Here is a 26,866-nt window from a genome sequence, read left to right as displayed (position 1 = left end):
GACTAACCCTTTGTAGTTGTTTTCTCGGGTGGTAGAGGAATCAAGGCCAAGTTTTATTTTTAATAATGGTACTGGCATTTTTATCACCGTGTATGCCCTTTTAGGGGACATTAAAAGCCGGAGACGCTGGATTAATCCTGTTAACTCACTTACCCAAGACACCGCACCTCATGTGTCCAACGTGTGTAAACGTTTAACAACACTGGTCAGTCTGCGAGCGCGTAGCCGTGTACACGTGCCTGTATACACTATCCCTTAATTATTTGTGGGCTACATTTTGTTTGATAGTTTAAAATACACGTAGTTCACATTTGCACCCACTTTTTGACTTCAAAAGCATTCACTTAAAAAAAAGCCCCAATATCTAAACCCACCAGTTGATATTCAGACACATCAGAGTAATTAAATTATGCTCAGGGGCAATATTATAGGCCATATATGTAGAACACACATGGAATATATGATACAATATGATCGCAGGCACACACCTATGCCTATGCTGCTAGCTTCAACAAGCATTATATATAGCAGGCTTTCTGGTACAGGGTGTTCTGGCTAGAGGTCGTTCAGACTGTTACAACCCCATACCAATCTTTTTATTTTGGAACATCACTCAAAAACACAATCCATTAATTTTAAAAGAAGCTATGTTGCCTGTTGCCTGAGAGATGCTAGACTGTATTTAGCTATTATAAAATAAAATATATACTGTGCCGTATTCAACATAATACCCTCTTATTCTAATAGAATCTGTCTGTTGAATTTATTTATTTATTTGATGGGTGTTTTACGCCATACTCAAGAATATTTCAATTCTACGACGGCGGTCAGCATTATGGTGGGAGGAAACCGGGCCGGCCATCCACAAGCTGCTCACAGACCTTCCATCGTACGGGGAGGAAGTCAACATGAGTCTGTTGAATTAATAAAATATTTGTGCTATATTTAACATAATAATTTTTTTGTTTGTTGCTTTTCTGTCTGTTTCAATCCCTCAAGTTGGCCAATAACGGAGAATGAGCTTATATTCATCTGCGATGTAGAATTTTATTTATTTATTTCATTGGTACTTTACGCCATACTCAAGAATATTTCACTTATACGACTGCAGCCAGCATTATGACGGGAGAAAACCGGGCAGAGCCTGGGGGAAACCCGCGACCATCCACAAGCTGCTCACAGACCTTCCCACGTATGGTTGGAGGGGAAGTCAACATGAGTCTGTTGAATTAATAGAATATTTGTGTTATATTTAACAGAATAATCTGCTGATATAACAAAATATATTCTAGCATCACTCAGGCATCAGAATTTCTGTTGAGTTTAACAGGTTGCTTTTTCTTTGTTGTTTTTCTGTCTGTTTCAATCCTTCAAGTTGGCCAATAACGGAAAATAAGCTTATATCAGTCTGCATTGTAGAACGAGTGCGGTGAGTTATTGCCACTGATATTATGAGCGAAACATCACTTGAGTTCGGGAAGAAAAAATCGCTGTAGGGGCCATATACCTAATGTAAAAACATGAAACCCGAGAACGCGTGTTGTGTGTGAGTGAGTGAGTGCTTGGGTTGTAACGTCGTGCTCAACAATGTTTCAGTCATATGACGACGAAGGAATCCTCAGGGTGTATGTTATGTACCTGCTTGTTGCAGGACGGATTTCCACCGCTCTTTTATCGTGCTGCTTCACTGAGACGACTTACCGAAGGCAAGTAAGAAGCCCCGCCCAAGTCATTATACTGATATGGGCCAACCAGTCGTTGCACTATCCCCTTCATGCTGAACGCCAAGCGAGGAAGTTACAACTTCCTCTTTCAAAGTGTTAGGTGTTTATAACATGGCAGGGCATCGTAGGATGGTCTTTATGTGTATGTGTTTGACTAACCTACAACCCATAGGCTCTCTGATGAGACTGACCTGGTAGATGAAAGGTGTGACATCCGAATGACAGGTTGTATATACACTGAAAGGTAAGTATAAGGTCAGCTTCGTGCTGTTTGTGTAGCTTTTTAAGGTGTGTGCTACCTTATTTAGTTGTTGCATAACTGCAGCACAGTTGTCTCAGTACTGCCAGTACTCCACTTTCCTCCACGGAATAACCTGATACAAGTCAATCAAGTTAACAGTTCTTGGGGGCCTCGTTAGGGGCTAATCAAATATATATGGAAATATTTCCGCCTAATGTGTGCATACAACACAGAAGAACAAAAATGTCTAATTTACCCATAAAATATCCAAGAACTGTAAATCTGTTATCAACTGTTTGCTGTAACTTGAACAGTAGAAAGCGCTAATCTTTCGTCATTTCACGCTGTATTATATATTTTCGTTTTCAGAGCCCTTCGTCGCCACGTTGATATAGAAAACGTAATAATGATCATGATTTCCGCGCGCAGACAGAGTGTGACGTCACTTATGGTTTTTGTCACCTGCTTTGTCGTCTGCTTTAGAGAATGCCGTACGGTTTCAATGACTACAACATCAGAAATAGATTCCCATGTCGACACAGGCATCGTGGATGCTAACCATGGCAGCGTTGGCAAGACGAGAACCAACAGATTGGTTAATGCACAGGCTGGGCTGACACTTGCAGATACTGGGGACCAGGAATTCCTCTCTAGTCTGCATATCACAAGGATGAAACAGGGCGTCAGTGATGATCATTTACAAAGTGGCTTCGACCAGAAACCTGCAGATAGTTCAACAACAACGAATCTTGACGACAGTTGTCCTCTGTCAGCATTCTGTAAATGCACTAAGTCGAGGAGAGAAATGAAGTGCACTGGTAACATACCGTACATCCCAGTGCCTCCTGCTTACGTGACTTCTGTCACGGTTTTACGCGCGTCGTTCGGAACGCTGACAAAACAGACTTTGACTAACGTAACTAACGTTTCCTTGTCATGTCTAAACTTGACACACTCGGAGATAACCCACATCGAGAAAGATGTTTTTCTCGGTTTGAAATTCTGCCAAGGAGCAAAATTAGACCTGAGCGGGAATAACCGTATATATTTGAGAGGGCTAAAAATGGCATTCTGTGATCTCGCTTCTTCCAATGTATCCGTATTACAGTTGGATAACATGAACTTCAAGACTTTCCCTTCTGGTCTTTTGGACTGTTTATTAGGTTCAAAGATAAGAAGTCTGAGTTTACGTAAAAACAACTTTTTGACGTTCTCGGGTCAGGCTCTGTCACCGCTGGGAGAACTGACCACGTTGACTCTGACGTACAACAACATTGCCTTTTTACAGGACGTTGAAGGCTTCAGGAATTTAACTATTCTTGGGCTGCGTTGGAACAATTTCACGAAAATCCCACGACTTTTCAAAAAGACCTCGCCTGATGACAGCGTCTACCCAAAACTTCAGATGCTAAGACTTGGATATAATCGAATTCTGGAGATAGCGAAAGAGGACTTTTCCGGTCTACGAAACCTTAAATACTTAGAGTTGAAGTTTAACTACATTAGAAGACTCGCAAATAATTTGTTTAGGGAAACGCCCAAATTAGAACGACTTCATCTTAAGCATAATAATATCCGCCAGATTTCCCGCTTCGCTTTTAATAGATTCTCGTTACGTTATTTGGAGCTCTCAGTAAACGCTTTTCATTTCAGCACTGCCGACACTAAAAACTTCTTCAAACTGTGTCCAAACCTGGATGGGCTTTATTTGACGGATAATATTATGGACATCAACAGCACTGCTTTAGAGGAACTTTTTTCTCCGCTCTCTAAGCTCACACGACTGATAATAGAAAACATGCGTATCTATAAACGTCTACTGGAAACTCTGTTTAGGGTTCTTCCTTCATTAAGAGAATTGATTGCCTCCAGTAATAGTATCAGTGATTGGACGCCGGGTTTATTCACAGAGGCCAAGAAACTGGAAAAACTTTACATGGACTCTAATAAAATTTCTACGATTTCCGAATATTCATTTCCTAAATCTCTTTTGGCTAACCTCAAGAAATTGAATTTGGCCCGCAACCCTTTCGCTTGCAACTGCGACTTAATGTGGTTCAGGAATTGGATTCGAACCACCAACGTAACTATCGTGGTTCTGAACCACAAAGGTTACAAATGTTACTCTCCGAAAGAATGGAAACATAAGAACCTGCTGTCCTTCAATCCTACAGTAGAATCTTGTACTGTAAAGAAGTTAAACTTGCCCTTAATTCTTGGGGCGTCCCTGGGTACGGCTGCCGTCGTAATTGCGATTACTGTGACTGTGTTTGTTCGTTACAGGATGCACATTAGCTACTGCTGTTTCCTTACGCGTTCCAAACTCAAAGGATACACGGAAATCGAGGACTCGGAAGGGTACGATTATGACGCCTTCGTCGTTTACAGTGCCACAGACCGGAACTGGGTGATCCAGGAACTCTTAGCCAGAGTGGAAGATGAGGAAGGATTTAAGCTGTGTTTGTACGACAGGGACTTTATACCTGGAACCGACATTGTAGACAATATCATGGTTAGCATGGAGGCCAGCAGGAAAGTCATTCTCGTCCTTTCGGATAGCTTCGCTGCCAGCGAATGGTGTGAATGGGAGTTAAAAATGGCCCAGCACAAGCTTCTCGATGAAAGGAGAGAAATTCTTATCCTAGTGAAACTAGGAGACATTCAGCACCGTAACATGACGAACCGACTAATGCTTCTGATGCGAGACAAGATATACATAGACTGGTCTAACTGTGAACTGAGCAGACATATGTTCTGGCAGAAGCTGATCCGGGCACTTAGCAGACCGTCGGAACCCACCGCAGCCTGACATCTGTCGGAACCCACCGCAGCCTGACATCTGTCGGAACCCACCGCAGCCTGACGTCTGTCGGAACCCACCACAGCCTCACGTCATGTATTTACGCTAAAGACGGTGGTTTATTCTCAGAAAGTATGTGTTTTTTTGTGTATGAATGTGTATGTGTAGCTCGCGATGTAAACTTGATGTGTATTACAGGTAGAGAGTTTGGTACTCACTTAAAGTTTGCATACATGAACACATGTTGCACAAAATACACATACTGTGCCGTTGCATAGTTGTTGCGGTTAAGGTGTACCTGAGATAAACAACGTGTGTATCTTTTCCTCACGATTACTTGAAAGATTATATTGTAATATCGTAATTTATGTGTTTTTCTACATTGTATCGTATTGTAGGACGTAAAACCCGACGCATACATACACACATTGTATTTTTTTATGCAAAACGAATTTATTTTCTGTCTTTCCCTGTGTACAGTCATTACATTGTGCTTTTACGTCATACTTAGCAATTTTTCAATCATATGACGTCGAGGACTCATTAAGTGTGTCTGTACATGTAGTGTGTCTCCTGGTGGCACGACGTGCCCATGCCGCCAAAGTGCTGCCACCACTGAAGTATCATGCTCCGTGGCCGAGGTGATTAGCGTGCCAGCGCGGCGAAATGACCCAGGAGCCTCTCACCAATACGATGGCTGTGAGTTCAAGTCCACCTCATGCTGGCTTCCTCTCCGACCATATGTGGGAAGGTCTTTCAGCACCCTGCGGATGGTTGTGAATTCCCCTGAAGTCGGCCCAGTTTCCTCCCATCACATTGCTGAATGCCGTCGTATACGTGGAATCTTACTGAGTACAGCGTAAAACACCGATCAAATATATAAATAACAGAGTCGGGTTGTACCTGAAGATACTTGAAGTGTTCAATCTATTAATTTCACACTGCTGAGTTGCTTGTGAAAAACTGAACATATTGAACGCCGACCATTGGTGATATGTGACCTTTAGCAGCATATACCATTAAAACATTTTTAGAACTTATTTATTTATTTCGTTGTTTTTTGTTTTTCATTCATAATCCATGATCATTGGTAATGTATAGGTTAGAAAAGCAGCTATGTAACAAGGCGAATTACCGACGGTAATAACGATACATAAATACAGTTTGCTACAGCATCATGGCGGCAGGAAAGTCGAAACAGACATACGTATACTCTTGAAAACCTACATCCATCCTGCAAATTTCTGGCAGACCTTCCCACGTACGACAGGAGAGGAAAGTCTCACAAAAACGCGGACAGTTTAAATTAATGACATACATTTTATACACACTATCGTGAGTTGGTAGATCAGGAATATTATATCTCGTTGGCGACGTTCACATATTAATGTTCAGATTGTAATACACAATCGAATAAAGTCGCCTGGTGCTGCTTGGCCATTCAATATTAAGTTGATTTTGGTTGAGTGGACATTGACTGAGCCAGTTGTAGCAGTTTTCGGATTTTACGTCCTAACGAGTGACCTACTTGTACGTAAAAGGCGTATTGTGCACAATAACATTAATTTTAAGATATGTGTGGGATGGTCTTTGGAAAGTGTCGATTGATGTGGCATGGCGCGGGAGTGAGTGTATGTGTGTGTTGGTATATATATATATATATATATATATATATATATATATATATATATATATATATATATATATATATATATATATATATATATATATATATATATATATATATATATATACCTTATATAACTTATATTGTGTAACTTGCTATACATAATATATAAAAGGGACTAATTCCAAATTCTCAGTTCACAACAGAACAGCATCAAGAAAATAAACATTTATATACCTGTATGCACATGAGTCATTTGCTGGATGCAATAATAAACCATCCCCATGAAAGTGACCCGTCTAGCGTTGCGCGGTAATCAGAGCATTATTTTTGCCACTGGCAACGTTTGGATGCCCACTTTAAAAGTGGAATGTTTCACTCCCTCCTGAACACAACTGTTTTAAAAATAAACGTTACTTTTAAAAACAAGTTCATTTTTCATCGAGTGGAAAATGTAGCAGTTGGTAAACATTTAGCGCAAAAAACGCGAAGACATTCAACACGCCTGAGAATATCAAAGAGATCTTATTTATATTAGCAAATGGTATAAGCACAAATGTCAAAAAATGCTAAATTTTAAAATTTTAAAATTCAACAGTACATTTAAATGAAAGGCTCTGATTAGCTAGAGATCCAAATCGGGGTTAAAACGCAAGGTTATCTTCCTATGAAATGTTTTATAAATACACATACACTGAAACAACAGGACAAAACAAAACTGCTGTACCGCTTTGGGTCGCTTTGTTGAAGACGGGAAAGAGTTTTACGAGTAACCATTTATAGACTACTTGTATCTGCACTTTCTACAACATTTGTAGCACAATATTTTGAAAGTTTCTCGAAAGTTAGAGTCCATAACCATGTAAATAATGGGGTTAGCAAAATTGTTGATGAACATTAGCGTCAAAAGGAAAAAAAATAATAAAACGTCAGCGACCTCAGGCTAAAATCCTGTAGTACCCCGAAGTTAACATAACAGTTTTACGTCGCGGTCTGCGGGGCCCTCTGACTTCCGCACCACTGCGGTCACTCTCTTGTTTTGGGATCCGTAGAGAGTGGATCATCTTGCAGTAGAGGACCACTAGCAGCGGTCTAGGCAGGAAGGTGGTTGCCAACAGAATGGTGATGTCGTAATAGCCTCCTCGACCATGGCACAATACGACATCGTCACGTTGCTGTACACAGGCGGTAAGTCAGCACCAGTGTAGACATACTGAACTACAGCTCCGAGAGAAACTAACCAGATTATAGCCAATAGCAAGCCTACTTTCTTCACGAGTCCACATTCCCCCTGACGTCAAAGGACGGCAGACACATGTGTAGCGTTCCACGAACGTCAGCGTGGAACAAACCATGGATCCCCTAGGTATAGAATTGAACAGCTGACCTGCGGGAACAAATAAATAAAAGAAAAGTTAATTAATTCGATGTACCATGTAAGAATGGCAAACAGCCTATTCCCAAAACGAGAAACACTCCTCAAATGAGGATGACCTGACTTCAACCCCAAATTCGGTAATAACTGAACCTTCTAGAACAGAATAATGGGTTTCCTCAACCTTTCCAGAAGAACAGAACAATGGGTTTCCTCAACTTTTCCAGAAGGAGAGAGCAATGAGTTTCCTCCACCTTACCAGAAAGACAAAACAATGAGTTTCCCCAACCTTTCCAGAAGAACAGAACAATGCCTTTACCCAACCTTTAAAGAGAGATAGAGCAATGGGGTTCCTCAGCCTTTTCAGAAGGACAGAGTAATAGGTTTCCTCAAAATTTCCAGAAGGTGAGAATAAAAAAATTTCTTAACAATTTCAGAACCACTTAAATCCATAGGTTCAACAGTTAGATAAAAACATCTAACGCAAGATGAAATAAAGAACTTTCTAAATAGTTCAAAAATAGGGCAAAACAGCGCATTTTCTTAACATTTACAGTAGAATGGCACAGGAAAATTCAGAAAGAGGCAAGGATGAATCCCCTGAGCATTTACAGCAGTTCAGGAAAATGTCATTTCCTTGTAGTTACAGTTACATTGACTAATGAGCAATACTTAACAATAATTTTATAGCAGCACGGGTGCAGAGAACGTCATTATCATGACAACATTACGAAGCAGTGGATATCCTGATGCATTCAAATGAACACGCCGATGAACTTCTTAGTATTTTTTGAACACTGTATCCCCTTAAAAGTTCAGAAGGAAGAAACAATGGAATTTCTTAACATTTAAAGCAGAGCGTGGAAGTTGTTTTTTTTTTTTACATTTACGGAAGGATACAAGTGCGTATTTTCTTGGAAATGAAATGACGTAACAATGAACACGACTTATTTTGACAGGGATGTAACAATTAATTTCATCATAATTTTCATCATGATAGGAGTCAATATTATTCAAAACTGTCGTAAGACTTACTATCAACCTCAACTTCAGGCCAAGTCTTCAATTTTGTCATGGGCCATAAATAATTGTGTGACAGTACGTGGGGTTTGAAAAACCGCATTGGTTGTTCGCATTGGCCAAAATGTTTTCATTTTTGTGAAAAAAGTTAAAGACGCTCAAGCATTTGAATATAGAAATAACTCTGTTCACCTATAAGTAAAAGATTACTGAGAAAATGACCCATAAAGTTTAAAGGTAAAAAACAAAAAAAAATCTGATATCTCTGAGAACTTCTATGCCGTAGCTTGTTTAGATTATGCCAAAATCCGTCCCTGATCTCAAAGTGCATTCTTAAAACACAAATATTATAATGTCAACATTTTGCAAGAGTTATTCAATGACGCAACATATGAATGCCAACATATTAAATCTTACGACGGGCAATAATTGTCTGCAAGTTACATTACAAGACTTTTACAATGTAAACCCCATCACGAGTGTGTGGAACACAACACCTACTTTTCTTAATCTCTTATCAACATAGTGTTCCATTATCACAATTTCTACTCAGCTATGTGGCCTTGATGCAAATACTAGTAAACTATCGGCGACGGTCGTACGACTATTTACGCAGTCTAACCTTGCTTGAAGCGCCCTTTTCCTCCACCAGGAACATGGCTCTGCATTACAGGTGGTATGGGAAGGAGTTCATTATTACCTGCCAATCGATGGTGACAATGAGCAGACTACGACAATAGCGTGACCATTTCTGTAGTCTAACGTTCGTTGAAGACCACTTGCCTTCCGGAGGTATAAGTTACATATCTCTACTTCATACTTTGTTATTAACTTTTCAAAAGTCGGTTTTCACCCCATAAAGTGACTGTCGTTCTGTAAGTGACACATTCTTCAGTATGGTGTCCTAAAACAATCAAATAAATAAATACCATTTTGTAAAGTGTTAAATCTATAATACTTTTGAAAGTGTTAATCCAACAATATGGCTGTTTTCCCACCTTTGCCACTGCTGAATTGTTCTATGTAATATTATTAGGGAAAACATTTTAGTTTTAATTGTGTGTATACTCACATATATACAACTAAATATGAGGACAATCAAATCAACAAGAGTCCGGGATGACAAGCAAAAGTTCAGGCCAGTTCTCATGTGAGGAACGAGGACAATGAGAGAAATGGCGAGAACATTACCCACAAACACATACAAGGCTTCCTCCGGTGAGTAACATCCTCTGACCTGGTTAAAGACCATTGCGACAAGTCCGAGCTTCCCATCATCTGGATGGGCACTAGTCTGTGGATAATTTTAGAGGACTAGGACGTATGTTATGTGCACGACTGCCGTCAGTTTCTAAATTTAGCTTGCCACTGTTTACATACGCTGAGTTCAGCGCCTGCTGTCTGCCTCTACCTTAGAATATTCCAGAATGCGCTCAGTTCGGTGCCTGTTTGTTTACATCAAGTGTTCAGGAATTTTCTTATTCTAGACAATTCCACCAGGCTATATAAGACCTATGAAAGCAGGTCAAACGAAGAGAACGGAGAGAACGGAGAAAGGAGAATTATTGAGAGTTTGGATGCTTTTGCTGTGTATTACTTTAGTAGGCCTTTTGTGCTGAATTTTGGTGTCTCTATAGCCTCTGGCTTTGTTATATCTCCACCGAGCACTTGTTCAGTCTGAACTTGTATGTTTAATTTGTGCTCTTGTATACACACTGCTTATTAATACACGGACCCTGTCTGTGGAATTTTGTGTATATTTCGTCGTACACTCAGTTATACTGTGGATTTTCCCTCTTGTGAATTTGCCTCTGAGCATTTATGCATGTGTGGTATGTTATGTATGACTATTTAACGTCTTCATGTACTGTTAGTCTGCGGACCTTTGTGTTATATGTTATAAGCATAACGGGCCCTGTTATATATGTACAGCGCGGACCTGGCCGAAAGCACCTTGTTCAATGCTCTGTTTATTTAACTGGATGTTCATTGGCTGTTAATTCTGTGTCTAAGAATAGTTGAATCCACCTGGCACGTATATAAGCCGTGTTTTCTGTGCAGAGTGGAGGTATTTTTGCTGCATCTACTGGGAGCCAGGAGAGTGTGAGACGCTCTCGTATCGAGTCCATTATGTTTATATGAGCTGGTGATGCCAGTTTCATTTGGGAGGACAGATTTTTATGCCGGCACCGTTTGTGTACCACAGTAGTACTGATGTCTGGTTTATGTGAATTTCTGCGGAAGTCACGTTTATTGGTGTTCGGATCTTTATTATGATTATACAGTGTGGACTGTGTAATTTGTTTAACACGCTGACCTCACCTGACCGTCAAGGTCGTCAAGGACTCTAAACTGAAGTTTTCAGTTTTGCAACGGACGTTCGTTCTGCCACAAGGTGACATTACTCTACGTCTCTGAACGGTTCGTTTGTGAGTTTCTGCGGGAGCGGTGACTGTTCTAAAGTGGATTATACCTCCATGCCTGTATTTACCCTGTGTTGTGCTCTGCGGGTGTGACGTCATTCAAAGGCTTGACTGTTCCAGTTCTGTGTAACCTGTGTACTGTGTTCGTTTTCGCTAACCTGGCGAAGTACCTGTCTAGGACAATTTGTGAATTGTGTGTTTATCCCATGGTCTTTACGTTGGATTTCCTGGAATACATTCCTTGGGATGCAAAGGTGAACTGGAAACTTGTAAAGACCGGTAATACTGATGTGTATGTTGTTGTTGTTGTTGAACTGTCTGTAAAACTGTACGTCTCATTTTATATATAAAGCATTGTTTACATTGTAATATTGAGTCACTGAGTCTGTTTTCTGTTGCCGTTTTCAATACCGTATCAGGTATATATTGTGGAATATATGCGTCCGTTTGGACTTGACACCGTAAGTACTTTAGTATTTGTATGGATACTGCTATCCTTTCTTGTTAAACTTAAGTACTTTAGTATTTGTATAAGTCTTATTATCTGTTCTTGTTAAGCTAAAAATTGTTGTAAAATAAAATCTGCTGGTTTTGGTTACTTTTTTGTGCGGCTAAACTGTCGTGTATTTCGAACAAGCCATCTCTTTATAATACAGACAGTTTGGGTCGTAACAAATTGGAGCTTGACCGGGAAGTGAATTTGAATTGGAATTGAAAGGATTTTGTGTAAGTTGTGTCATTTTTCTAGTCTTTGACTTTGTAGTAAATTTTGCCAGCAGATTTTATTCATCATGTCGGACTTTAAGCCCGACGAGTTTATGGAAGCGCCAGATCAGGATATTTTTGATGTGTTAAATAAGAATGATTTGTATGCTTTAAGGAAGTACCTGAATGTTAATATCAAAAGATCCTCACGTAAGAAAGATATGCAGTTTAGTATTGCTAAGTGTTTGGTAGAATTACAGGAGTTTGATGAAAGTGCATTAGATGCGTACAGGCCTGAGGGCGATAATTCCACTGTAATAAAACTGAAGGAGTTAGAACTGAAGGAAAAGGAAAATGAAAGATTGTTTAAAGATAAGGAAGATGAAAGATTGTTTAAAGAAAAAGAAAATGAAAAAGAAAGGTTGTTTAGAGAAAGGGAAAATGAAAGAGTGTTCGAATTGGAGAAATTGAGTCTTCAAGGCGAAATTGAAGCAAGGAAACTAGAAGGAGATAGGTCTGGCTTAAGTTTTTCTGATATGCCTCCAAAATTTGACGTCGCTAGAAACATAAGATTGGTGCCACAATTTCGTGAAACTGATGTAGATAAATATTTTCTACAGTTTGAGATGATTGCTCAGAATTTAGAGTGGCCTAAAAAGTTTTGGACTACCCTTTTACAGAGTGTGTTAACTGGCAAAGCTATGGATATATACACAAAGTTATCAACAGAACAGGCTGCAGATTATGATTTTGTAAAAGATGTTATCTTAAAAAGATATGACCTTGTGCCAGAGGCCTATCGGCAGAAGTTTAGAAATTTTGAGAAAAGAGATCAGACTTACATTGAATTTGCTAAGCAGAAGGAACAATTGTTTGAGCGATGGTGTTATGCTAAAAGCGTAGATAATGATTATGAAAAGTTGAAACAGATCATTCTGATTGAAGACTTTAAAAGGTGTATTAATGATGATGTCAGAACTTTCATTGGGGACAAAGAGGCTGATACTTTAGAAGCAGCAGCCACTATGGCCGATACATACACGGTTACACATAAGGTCTCATTTCAGAAAAAGCCGTCTACATTTAGAAAGCCTCAACCCTTTTCCAGCGGTTCATTTGACTCAAATTCAGGCCCACCGAAACAGGCTCAAAATTTTGACAAATCAGTTGATCAAAAAAGACCTGTTAATTCGAACACTACTCAACGAAGGTCTGACCATACATTTACTGATAGACAGTTTAGCAGGGTTACATGTAATTTTTGTAGGAAGCCAGGCCATGTCATATCAAATTGTTATGCTTTAAAGAGAAGGCAAGAACAGGAGGGTGGCTCCAAGCCTACTGGTTTGTGTGTTACTGCTAAAAAGTCTGATATAGTGAACAATGTTGATGCATTTGATTATGTTAAGACTCCACCAGTAGATTGTACACAGAATTCACAGGATAATGTTATGAAGGTTTTTGAGCCATTTATTTGTGACGGTAAAGTCTCACTTAAAAGTGACATGTCTTGTGATACAAAGATCAGGGTATTAAGAGATACTGGAGCTTCTCAATCTTTATTGTTACAAGATGTTTTGCCATTTTCTGATGAGTCATATTCTGGATCAAATGTATTAATTAGAGGTGTAAGCTGTGCTGAATTTGAATCGGTGCCTCTTCACAAAGCTTACTTGTCATCAGATATTATTTCGGGTCCTGTTACTGTCGGCATTAGGCCTACTTTGCCTTTTAAAGGAATTCATCTACTAATTGGCAATGATCTTGCTGGTGACAAAGTAATGGTTAATTCTATTGTAACTGATAAACCTTGTTTAAATCAAACTGTTGATCCTGTTGAGAAAGAAATTCCAGATTTGTATCCCTCTTGTGCTGTAACGAGGTCTATGTCAAACAAACTTTCTGATAACGGCAAAAACACAGTAACGGACTTACAAGATACATTTCTTACACAAATGTTTACTCAAGGCGACTGCATTGATAATGATGAATCAGACCATTGTACACCTAGTGACATATCACATGTTTCTAAACATCAGTTTCTAAACTGAACAGCATAAAGACCCAGAAATTCCAATGTTTGTTTGACAGAGCTCTCGATGATTGTGTTATTTCATCTGAACCTGTGTGTTATTATGTCAAGTCTGGTATACTTATGTGTAAATGGAGACCACCTGATGTATCTGTTGATGATGACTGGGCTGTTAAACATCAGATTGTTGTACCTAAGGCATACCGAATTGAAATTTTACGTATGGCACATGAAATGCCATTAGCTGGTCACTTGCGTGTTAACAAGACCTACTAGAGGATACTGAACCACTTCTTTTGGCCAGGATTAAAGGGATTGTGTAGGCTCTCTACCAAAGACGAAGTCTGGGAATCAGTATGTGTTAACTATTATGTGTACAGCAACCAGATTTCCCGAATCTGTTCCTTTAAGGAATATAAACACCAAGCCTGTTGTCAAAGCTTTAACAAGGTTTTTTACTCTGTTTGGTTTACCCAAATCCATACTGTCTGATCAAGGTTCAAACTTTATGTCTGGTATTTTTCAGCAGGTTATGTACCAGTTAGGCATTAAACAATACAAGTCGTCTGCCTACCACCCAGAAAGTCAAGGTGCAATTGAAAGATTTCACCAAACATTAAAGAACATGATTAAGACTTATTGTTATGATACAGAGAAAGACTGGGATGAAGGTATTCCATTTCTTATGTTTGCTTTTCGAGAGTCAGTACAAGAATCATTGGGTTTCAGTCCATTTGATTTAGTATTTGGACATACTGTTAGAGGACCTTTGTTAATTTACAAGGAACAGTTTCTCAATGATGACACAAGTAATGTAAATCTTTTGGATTATGTATCTGATTTTCGTGCTAGGCTTGTCAGAGCATGTGAATTGGCTAAAGCCAATCTTGAATGTACTCAGAAGAATATGAAACGTAGATATGACGAGAAATCTGTTGTTTGGTCATTTCAACCTGGTCAGAAAGTTTTAGTATTGTTACCTGTACCTGGTAAATGCTTTGATGTCAGATAGTTTGGTCCATATGTTGTTGACAAGAAGCTGAGTGAGCTTAACTATGTTGTTAAAACACCTGATCGGCGCAAATCAAGTCAGTTATGTCATATTAACATGCTGAAACCCTATGTAAACAGAAGTGACATTGACAACACTGCTGTACATTCTGTTAATGTTGTTGCTGCTGACATTGACCAGAGTTGCTGTAATACAGATGGTATTGGCGAACAGTTGGCTGATTCTAAGCTCAACTCTTCAAAGCTTCAGAATTCAGATGTCTTAAAACAACTTGATTCTAAACTGCAACATCTGGAACCCATTCAGCAACAGCAACTGTCTGAAATTGTTTTTGAGTTTTCACATTTGTTTCCGGATGTACCATCAAGAACTGATGTCATCTTTCACGATGTTGATGTTGGTGATGCCTTACCTATTAAACAGCACCCTTACAGGTTAAACCCAGTGAAGGCTAAGTACCTCTCTAATGAAATTAAGTACCTGTTAGACAATGACTTTATCGAGCCTAGTCACAGTAACTGGAGTTCACCATGTATTTTGGTACCCAAGCCTGATATAGAATGTGCATAGTACATATAGAATGTGTACGGATTACAGGAAAGTCAACGCTGTCACTAAATCAGACAATTATCCAATACCTCGTATTGATGACTGTATTGACGCTGTTGGTCAGGCGAAACATGTATCAAAGTTCGATCTGTTAAAAGGGTTTTGGCAGGTTACTCCTAGGGCTCGTGAAGTTTCAGCGTTTGCTACAGCCGATGGACTCTTTCAGTACAAGGTAATGCCATTTGGAATGAGGAATAGCCCAGTTACGTATCAACGCCTGATGAATGAGGTCACTTCCGGTTTGGACGGGTGTCGTGTCTACATAGATGACGTCATTATCTTCACCGACACTTGGGAACAGCATATTTCCAGAATACGCCAGTTGTTTAAGAGACTTAGTCAGGCTAAACTTACCGTCAATCTTGTAAAAAGTGGATTTTATTGTGCCACTGTCACATATTTGGGTCATGTTTTCGGCCAAGGTCAAGTTTAAAAGTTTGCCTGTGTTGTCAGCACCTAATTTTGAGAAAACTTAGCAGTTAGAAAAGTTAGCAGTTGATGCAAGTGATGTTGCAGTTTTGCTTCAGGAGGACAATCTTGGTGTTGATCATCCAGTTTGTTTCTTTTCTCGTAAACTTAACAAGTTTCAGAGAAATTATTCAACTCTTGAAAAAGAATGTTTGTCTGTTATTTTAGCTCTGCAACATTTTGAAGTTTATGTAACAGCTTCGAGACAACCTGTAATTGTAAATACTGATCACAATCCACTTGTGATTCTACAGAAAGTTAAGGGAAAGAATCAGAGATTGTTACGGTGGAGTTTATTGTTGCAGGAATACAATCTTGAAATCAAACATGTTAAGGGAAAAGATAATGTTATTGCAGATTGCTTGTCTCGTGTATAAGTTGTGTATAAAATGTTTAATTACATGTGGTTTTACAATGTTGTATATAATATTGTTTAACATATATTGTAAGTAAAAAAGTTAGGAAAACTTTTTTTCTTGAAGGGTGGGTGTGTTTGTGCACGACTGCCGTCAGTTTCTAAATTTAGCTTGCCACTGTTTACATACGCTGAGTTCAGCGCCTGCTGTCTGCCTCTACCTTAGAATATTCCAGAATGCGCTCAGTTCGGTGCCTGTTTGTTTACATCAAGTGTTCAGGAATTTTCTTATTCTAGACAATTCCACCAGGCTATATAAGACCTATGAAAACAGGTCAAACGAAGAGAACGGAGAGAACGGAGAAAGGAGAATTATTGAGAGTTTGGATGCTTTTGCTGTGTATTACTTTAGTAGGCCTTTTGTGCTGAATTTTGGTGTCTCTATAGCCTCTGGCTTTGTTATATCTCCACCGAGCACTTGTTCAGTCTGAACTTGTATGTTTAATTTGTGCTCTTGTATACACAGTGCTTATTAGTACACGGACCCTGTCTGTGGAATTTTGTGTATATTTCGTCATGCACTCAGTTATACTGTGGATTTTCCCTCTTGTGAATTTGCCTCTGAGCATTTATGCCTGTGTGGTATATATATTGTGGAATATAAGCGTCCGTTTGGACTTGACACCGTAAGTACTTTAGTATTTGTATAGATACTGCTATCCTTTCTTATTAAACTTAAGTACTTTAGTATTTGTATAAGTCTTATTATCTGTTCTTGTTAAGCTAATAAATTGTTGTAAAATAAAATCTGCTGGTTTTGGTTACTTTTTTGTGCGGCTAAACTGTCGTGTATTTCGAACAAGCCATCTCTTTATAATACAGACAGTTTGGGTCGTAACAAGTATTATACTTGATATGGGACGAAATACATGCTGTTACGTTCAGGGTTTATTTAAAAACTTCACTTGACTTGTATTCTGCCTCCATCAAGAAAATATGGCATCGCTAATAACAATAATTACAAATTACGTACTGAGTCGAGGGAGGCAAAAGTCTACGAATTCATGTAAAAACAAAAGCTCCATGCAAAACCAAGATATATGTATACAGAAACAAGAGTTTACATGTAATTAAGCGCAACCATGGTTTCAAGAAGTTTGGGTACGTGTAAGTATTATATACAGTTAATTAACAGATCTTCAGCAAAAATCAGTAAAAGAGTTGGGGATGACATAATAAACGCAGGGGCAAAAAAGGCAGGGTTATTCTATATGTCGACTGGGTTCAATGCAGTTGAAGAGGCTACACTAGTTTTATTAGACAAAACAATCCATCAGTGTAAATCCAACCGGATTTTTGCTATTATAAAAGCCACCATAATTTTTCCTTTTGCAAAAAATCACCCTCGTTGAAAATTTGATTTGATTAATGAATATGGATTTTATTTGTACACCAAGTAACACAGCCACACCTAGCGCTACAGCCACACTTAGGCAAGACTTTTACACAGAACATAACAGTCACACCCTCCACCACAGCCGTACATAACACGACAGCCATACATAACATCACAGCCAACCCTAGCGCTACAGCCACACCTAGCACCTCAGCCACACATAACACAATAGCCACACTTAGGCAAGACTTTTACACAGAACATAACAGTCACACCCTCCACCACAACCGTACATAACACAGCCAACCCTAGCGCTACAGCCACACCTAGCACCTCAGCCACACCTAGCACCACAGCCACACCTAGCGCTACTTCTACACCTAGCGCTACAGCCACACATAACACAACAGCCACACCCAGCACCACAGCCACAGCCAGCACCATAACCACACCTAGCACCACAGCCACACATAACACAACAGCCAAACCCAGCACCACAACCACACATAACACCACAACCACACATAACACCACAGCCACATATAACACCACAATCACACAGTCTGATGAGCAATGTTCTTTCATAATTTATTACATCAACTTCTGGCTTTATTCACTCAAAATGCCAGTCATAGTGGCTAATAAATAATTCAAGCATAGCGTAGTGCAACATTCTCTCACATAAAAGCTGAACAGACAAGACTCGGGTACGTTACATCTAGGACAGGAGGTGTGACGCTCATGCGGAATGGATTTAAGTATAGAATAAGCAGAAAGAGAGATCTCTGGACAGATTGGAAATGTGCTATACAGGGTTACAAAGCAACCATTACAGCCACACACGTGTTGGACAATATGGGTACACCCATCCAGCTCCATCCTTTAGCCGACAGGTTGAACGGATGCAAAACGTTACTAGAAAGAGAGCTAGGGAAGAACTCACACCAGTTTCTCTAGCTTACCTCTAGTACCACCTAAATGAGTTGATAGGAAATGAAGTTTGGTTTCGGGTTTCTAAACTGCCCTATAATTTTTTGTGTAAATTACTCTATATGTGTAATTTTGTCTTCTTTAAGAACCCTGTGGGCCAGGGCCTGTATGTATTCATCATATTGAATACGTTCGTCAGGTTCAGTACATGAACAGGTGCACTAAAATCGCAACCCAGGTATATAACATCATTAATGACAACGTATGCACAAGCATGGTAGATGATTTGGATGCTGTTTTGATTGATGGAGAACTTCCATCTCCACTGATAAATGTTAATTGTTCCTCTTTGCACGAATTTGTCCTAATTTCTTACTGTATATTTTTTCTTAGTTCTTTTCCGGTTTCTGTTCAACGTTTTTCTTGGAAAATGGTCTGGCGAATATTGACCCGCAACGTTATTATGGTCAGACCTGTTACACGAATGTTTCCACACCTAGATTCGCATTTTGACACAACCCCCTGTCTGCCTTTGGTGTCGCTCAGGTCGCTCAGCTGACGTCCTCAACATTAAGTCACTCTTCATAATTCATAATGTTAAACTTCATAAGCTTGTTTTAGAGACGAATGGTTCACGTTTTGTCCTATGTTATACAGCTTTCTCTTGCACGCGTGTTCTGGGCCACCGCATTGTTGTCAGTACCTGTTTGTGCTTGATGATGAAGAAAGTAAAGGGAATAAAAAAGATCTTCTATAAGATCTTGCTGCCTGGGATCCCCATTTATGTCAAAAGGATTGTCAGGTAGATGTAGAACGGATGTGGTTTTCTACAAGCACCCCGGTTTCCTCCACTCACAAACCTCGTGGCCATGATAATCAGTGGACAATTCTGCAGTATATAGCGTTAAAAAACAAATCCGATACAAAAAAAAACAAATTCAAGAACATGGTACATCAACTAACAATCAGAAGATTTTCAAAATGCATACCGCCGTTAAATCATAACACACTCAGAATGTGTATTTGCTTAGACAAAAAGTAAAGAGAAAACAAATCTCTGTTGCATGATCAATTTTATATGAAACATACCATGCAGGGTGTCTGATAGAAACATGTTTTAAGTAAAAGATTTGTTATTATACAAATGGCGCTGGGCAGAATGCTAGGTTCATGCAGGCAGAGTTTCTAGGGGTCAACACCAGAGGGAGCCACATAGTGGGTGGTAAGGTCAAGGCCGGAAACCAGCTGTACAAGGTCGCCAGAAACTGGCATGACAAAAATCCAGTCTTACAACAATTAAACAAAGTTGCAATTTTTACTTTTATTAGTTTGGTACTATGAACACTGGCCCTTTAAAAGTTGGGTGTATTAAACAATCTAGAAATTTTATCATTTGAAATTTAGACAAAAGTGACAAACTTGTACAGCTGGCAGTTGTTCAGCAGGGAGGGTTAACAAGGGGAGGGTCTGGATGAAAACCCACATTGGAATGTTACTATGTGATCTTCCCTGCTGAAGAACCGATGAAATATCAGATCTCCTTGGCACCATATAAGAGGGTTGTACCCTCATCTCTGAGGGCTAACCCCTTATATGTTAAATGGTAGGTCTGATACGTCACCTCCCGTACCAAACCTTTAACTGGTCCCAGACGCTGCACCTGGACGTTTATTCCCTCGTCTGGGACCAGGACCACAGCAAATCTGACCCTCTCGGTACAGACCCCTAGAAACTTTGGGGTGCCACATGGGTGAGCCGCAAAAGTCCATTTGACAGATGTTGCTGGCACATTCATTATTCTAAAGTAAGTGTCCAATACACAACGCATAGCTGTGAAAGTCTTCGCTACTGGACCCAGCAGTATTTCTCTGTATCTCTGCTGACCCCGTGGTTTACCCTGCAAATAAAGGAGTGAAAGAGTAGTGCATCTTACTGTAAGCAGTTTGATTAGATGGAGTTAAACAGCTAGAACAAATATTTAAAAATCTTGGACAGGCATTGAAAACTTTGGAAGCTCGTCATTGGTCGAATTTATCACATGATGAAACGTGTCCAAGTTTGATAATGTTTTCGTGTATTAAGGTGTGTTTGACAACGCGAATTCCCTTTCTGTTTCCGGATTTTGCCTATCCATGTAACTTTTTGAGACATGGCAAAAAAAAACCCATTTCAGTTACGTTATGTCTAACACCTGTAACTCCAAAACCACGAAGCTACAAATCTGAGAATTGCGCCTTATTGTAGCCCAAGACATGTAGTTTCTCATGAGTACGATCAATAGACTTTAGGATGCCGTACAGAAAAGTAACTACGAAACTGTACCCCATTGCTTTGGAGTAGGGATCTTTTAGAAAGAGCACAACACAAAACACCACTTATTCCTTCTAACTATTTAAATCACTTTCATATCTTTATAGTCTCCTAAATATTTCTGTTATCGCGCGACCTCAAACTGAACTCAGCCTGGGCAAACCAGATGTGACACTAAAGCTGTATTGTGTTGTGTAATGTATATGATATCTTGTACTGTGTGGTTCAAACCCAGTTAATTATTTTTCATCTTTGTTATGGTTTTTCTCCATGTTGTCTGTTTGTGTAATTTTTGTTACAGTTTGTACATACAAGCTAAATTTGTTGAATTTTCCATTGTCTGTGTACTTCGGCAGTTAAATCAAGCCAATCGTCGTTATGTGAGTTGGCTTCTGTTCGCAAACACCTGTTTTCCAAAGCTTAATTTTTCTGAGCATGGCAGATTAGTTTAGCGCATTGCTTTAATGGTGTTTTCTTATTTGACATTCAGTTGGGCTTTGATGCCTGGCTACCGTGTATTGCTGTAAGAAACGTAACAGCTTTATTTCTAAATTACAAATACAATCACACCAGCTCTTCATACGTGTAGCGAGCATTAATTCTGTATTCTACCACTTTGTGCTGATTGGTTGATTTATACCCTAAGCAACCGCGCTCTAGATATAAGGTGGCAGCAAAATGGCAGGGATATATATGGGCTATATATGTGTACGAAATCAAATCAACACAGGGACATATGCGGATATTCTAAACACAACAAGACGGCAGTATAGTATGTTAATGTTATAACAAATAACTAAATATTTATTGCTGTCGTTAGATGTTTACACATTAAAATATAGTCTTCAAGGACATGGATTAGTAATTTATATATTCAACAAAATATTCATTCTTATAGTTGAACAAATATCAACAAATAAACAAAGGTTTTTGTTAAGTGTAAATGAAATGCTTTAAATGGAACAGGTTTACTGGTATTAATGATACAATACGTAAAAATGTTATATCAACTTACATGTTTTATGTGTATTTCGCCGTCAAAGAATTGGAATGTATGACGGCGGTCAAAACGACAAATAGTGCGATTCTCTGAGAATAAAACAAAGCATTCTTCAGTATATATATTGATGTTTTGATATCATTCTCTTCTCATGTAAAGTCATTCTCTTAACTGCATCAATAACTGTACAATTATATTGCTATTCGAACATATAGCAATTCCATTCGACAATTTCTTTAACCACATAATGTAGGGAATACAGTTAACACAAATGTGTAGAAGGCCTTTCGGGAAGACTCAACTTACTGTTTGCATCGGCAGGAAGGGTTATCATTGGACACAGGTTGATGGGCGTCAGTTGTGCTGTTAGATTGAAATAAAATCTGTATGAGCTTAACCTAATCCACCTTGTGCATATTAAAATGAAATCTGTGCACGTCATCAGAGATACATATACAGCAGGAGAGCCACATCTAAACCTCAGAAATAACATTTTCCTTAAAAGGCCTGAGTGTATGCCTTATATAATATGCAAACTGTGATGGAATGAAGACAACTATATTGAGTTTACTCATCAATTCCAACCGATCAAAGACAATCTGAAGTTGTCATGATTATTATCGGAAAATCTTGGCAGAAAACACTCATCTAGATTTTTTTACATTTTCCCACTGAATGAAATAGAACCGGCTGGTTGACTTCTATGGTAGCCTTTCCACACCACATTCACAGTACATAACATTTGGTGACGTCACTCTCCAACTGTATGAACTTTATGTTCATTGTTTGTAACAGTTTCGTATATCTATGTAGCTTACATCGGTGACTTGTCCGTTTCTGGGTAACCCCTGGCCGCCTCCGTCTGTACAGCTTCCCATCTGAACAAGTACATTTGTATATTGTGAGGATTTAAAATTCAACACAGAATTGGGAATGTCAATAATATAAGCCATATAAGCCAAACCTTACAAAAGTATGACTTCGCCAAAGTATTGTGTCAAGTGAACATTTATTTTTCTCTGCAAAGTGATCCATTTTTGAAAGTTATCTTTGTTTCTTCTTTCATTACAGACATCTTGAAATCCGAAAGCAGAAAATTAGAAAAATGATACCATTGAGGTGATTCATCAACTATTCAGTGTACATTAATTTATTTATTTGATATGTGTTTTACGCCGTATTCAAGAGTATTTCGCATAGGCGACGGCGGCCAGCGTTTTAGTCGGAGGAAACCGGACAGAGCCCGGTGGAAACCCACGATTATCCACAGGTTGCTGGCAGGCCTTCCCACTTACGGCTGGAGAGGAAGTATTCTGTGTACATGTACATAACTTACTGGTCGTTTTTTTCCGATTGCAGGCTAATCTCAACAGAAGATACAACGCTGGAACTATATTTACCGCTTCGATATAACCTGTATAACGCAACAGGAAAACAGATATATATGAAGTGATGGTGAGCTTTATTGCTTGATAGGTACGCGTGTTATGAAAGAAGAGAATAAAATACTGGGCATTGAATTTTAGCTCTGAATTGGATACGTCTAGAAAGCATTTCTACATGTGTTCATTCCAGTCTTTCATTTCAAGTGACGTCTACAAAATTGTTATTAACATTTACATGAACATTCAGAATAAAACCCTAACTGAGATAAATTGACAACAGGCCGTATTTCAACGAGTATGTTTCACTATTTGTCAGCAATCACACTGTCGTCGCTCCTCTGTTTTTACAGTATTTGCTGTGCTTATTAATCATATCGTATATATCGGTTGTGACAAGTGAAGCTGAAGTACAATGCAAAAGACACTTACCTCGAGGTTCCGGATTTCCCCACTCACAAAGAAATGGTTTCCACCACGGAGGATCGGGATCCTTAAAACCCCAAAACACTCTTACTCTTGTCATCACTTTTTCGAGGGTTGTCTGTTCTCTGCACCTGTGGACAACGAAACAAACACACATGTTCAGATTGTAGTTTAGCTCTTAGATCGGTTGGCCATATTCCTGTACCCTAGCTTGAACATTAACCGCTCTTAATCGTTACATTCACTACCCTGGAACTCGGTCCTGTTGTCAGCTCTCTCCTCAAAGTGTCAAAGGCGTAATTCAGAATTTATATCACATCATTATGCGGCAATAATGAAGACCAAAACAACACAATTAACAGAAATAAAACCAAAGCATTTACTCCGAACTTCACAAATCACGAAAATCGCATGCGTCAGTTGCATTTGTCAGTTTTCTTATGGTCCTTATCACTCACAAAGAACTAAATGGATGAATGAATGTTTGAGGTTTGCATAAACATAACAACTTTTCAACCATATGACGACGAGGAGTCGTTATCATTATATATATTAGTGTAAATGTTCTGTGTCGTCACAGAAAGGTAAAGCAATACTCACTCCTCCTTCAGACTATCCAAGGACACGACAGCCACCCATTTCACGCACAAAGCAAAACACATCATCAAGAAGATTAGTAGGACCTTCATCCTTCCAGAACAAGAGAGTTCACAGAAATGGTTTCTATGTGCGCTTGCCCTTGTCAACGTCTGTGACGTCACCAGTTGACGTAACAATTCTGGTGGAATGCACAAGTCTTGCGTGTTACCATCCCCTGGCCTTCTGTCGATGACTGCAATTCTGACGTCATGACGTCACATTCAGACTGAATATTTGCCACCAATATGAGGGAAGTCCATAATGATATTTTCATCTAGCCTTTGCTGATCGTTTTAGTATAGTATATGTGGATAAGATGAAATTATAAATCCCGAAATCTTATATAAGAAAAATTCTCATTAGACATTAGAATTGTTAATTCGACATGAAATCACCTAGAGCGCAACATTCGCTTGGCCAACAAATAAGCATGAAGCTTGTTGATAGGAAATAAAGTTTCATTATTGCTTTCTAATATGTACTAGTAGTTTTCGGATAAATTACTCCATATGCGTCATGTTGTCTTCTTTATAAACACTGCGGGATGGCGCCTGAGAATATTGATCATATTGGAAAAGAAATTTACAAGATGTTCTATATTTAGACAACTCAGCTGCGAACGAAATGAACTCGTCACGTGACTCAGCCGCGCTAGGAAATCTACAGCTATAAACATACAATGTATTGTTATATGGCAATTTATTAGACAACGAAATTCCCTTCCGCCGTTAAATTTGCTTGTCTCACTGTCAAAAATTGTGCGTGCCTGGTGGAAACACAAACTTTCCAGTCAAAGCAAGCGGATGAGCTCGTTGATGGAAAATGAAGTTTGCTTACTGCTTTCTAAAATGTCTTGGTAGTTTTCGTCTTCTTTATAAACACTGCGGGTCAGGGCCTGTATATATTCATCATGTTGAAAAAGATCGCCAGGTTCGGTATATCAACAGTTGCAATAAAGCGCAACTCAGCTACATAACATGATTAACGACAACTGTTCATGTAGCATGGTAGACGATGTCAATGCTGATTTGATTGATAGACATACAACTTCCATCTTCATTGAAAACTGTTAACTCTTCTGTCCTGCACGAATCTCTCCTAATTTCTTATTTTATATACTTTCTTAATTCTTTCCCGGTTTGTGTTCAGCGTGGTCTTAGAAAACGGTATGGCGAATATTGACCCGCAACGTTATTATGGTTAGGTCAGTTACACGATTGTTTCCACACCTAGATTCCCATCTTGACATAACCCTTCGCCTGCTTTTGGTGTCGCTCAGATCCCACCAGTGACGTCTCCAACACTAAATCGCTCTTCATAATTCATAATGTTAAACTCCACAAGCTTGTTTTAGAGACGAATGGTTCACGTTTTTCTTCTAGGCTATAAAGCTTTCGCTTGCAGGCGTGTTCTCGGTTACAGCATTATTGTCAGCACCTGTTTCTGCTTGATGATAAACGGTGATCAGTGATTGGTCGATTTTTTCACGCTCCTCAAAGCTGGATGGTGCCAGCAGGGTAGCATCCTATTGTCACAAGCAGCTTTAGTGTCAGGCAACATCACGTGTACCATTATTGTACTATCCCAGTCGATGCTGTGATAGCTTCAGTTACAATCTCATAGCGCGCAAAAGCCTCAGTCACTGCAGCTATGAAAAGTCTTACAATTCTCCATAATTTTCTAGAAGTTTAGCGAATCTGTTTCCAACAATTGGTAAGGGTTCAAGCCACACTGGCAGTATTTTAACAATATCCATTCCAGGATAGGTTGGCATTATAGGAAGTAGTTGCGTCTCTCGACAAGTCTTTCAATCAACACGTGGACCCAAAATGAAACAAAAAACAAAGACGGAGGCCTTTAATGGAAGCTAGAAAACCAAAACAGTTATAATTTTAAAAACAGAAACGGCTACCAGATCTTTTAAAGGATTTTCCTCCCTTTGATACGCATTAACGTCAAAAGGTTTGTCAATTAGATGCCGAACAGATGTGGTTTTCTACAAGCACTCCGGTTTCCTCCACTCACAAACCTCATCGCCGTGAAATAAGTGAACAATTCTGCAGTATATGGCGTTAAACACAAATCCTATTCAAAAAAAACAAATTCAAGAAAATGGCATATCTATTGACATATCAGGAGATCAGGAGATATCAGGAAATTTTGAAGGTGCATGTCGTCATTAATTCATAATACACTCAGAATGTGTGTTTGCTTAGACAAAAAGTAAAGAGAAAACAAATCTCTGTTGTATGATCAATTTTATATGAAACATACCATGCAGGGTGTCTGATAGATACGGTAATTAACAGATTATTTAGTATACAAATGACGTTCGACTAAATACTAGCTTCATGCAGACAGAGTTTCTAGGGGTCAACACCAGAGGGAGCCA

The 26,866-nt window shown here is 39.1% G+C and overlaps 1 protein-coding gene across 1 annotated transcript; it reads left to right on the top strand.

The window, feature by feature from the left end:
- The first annotated feature begins 2,467 nt into the window (after positions 1–2,467).
- On the top strand, positions 2,468–4,820 carry LOC135480861 (toll-like receptor 13). Its single transcript, XM_064760791.1, has one exon. It carries the CDS (start codon positions 2,468–2,470, stop codon positions 4,772–4,774), a length of 2,307 nt encoding a protein of 768 aa, XP_064616861.1. The 3' UTR covers positions 4,775–4,820.
- Positions 4,821–26,866: the final 22,046 nt, after the last annotated feature.

This window comes from Liolophura sinensis, chromosome 13 (assembly GCF_032854445.1).
Source record: "Liolophura sinensis isolate JHLJ2023 chromosome 13, CUHK_Ljap_v2, whole genome shotgun sequence".
NCBI classification, from domain to species: domain Eukaryota; kingdom Metazoa; phylum Mollusca; class Polyplacophora; order Chitonida; family Chitonidae; genus Liolophura; species Liolophura sinensis.
The sequence above is the reverse complement of the archived record's forward strand: the minus strand, read 5'-3'. Positions and strand labels throughout refer to the sequence as shown.

Coding starts and splice junctions, on each gene's coding strand:
- LOC135480861 (XM_064760791.1), top strand. CDS start 2,468: ATGACTACAACATCAGAAATAGATTCCCATGTCGACACAGGCATCGTG.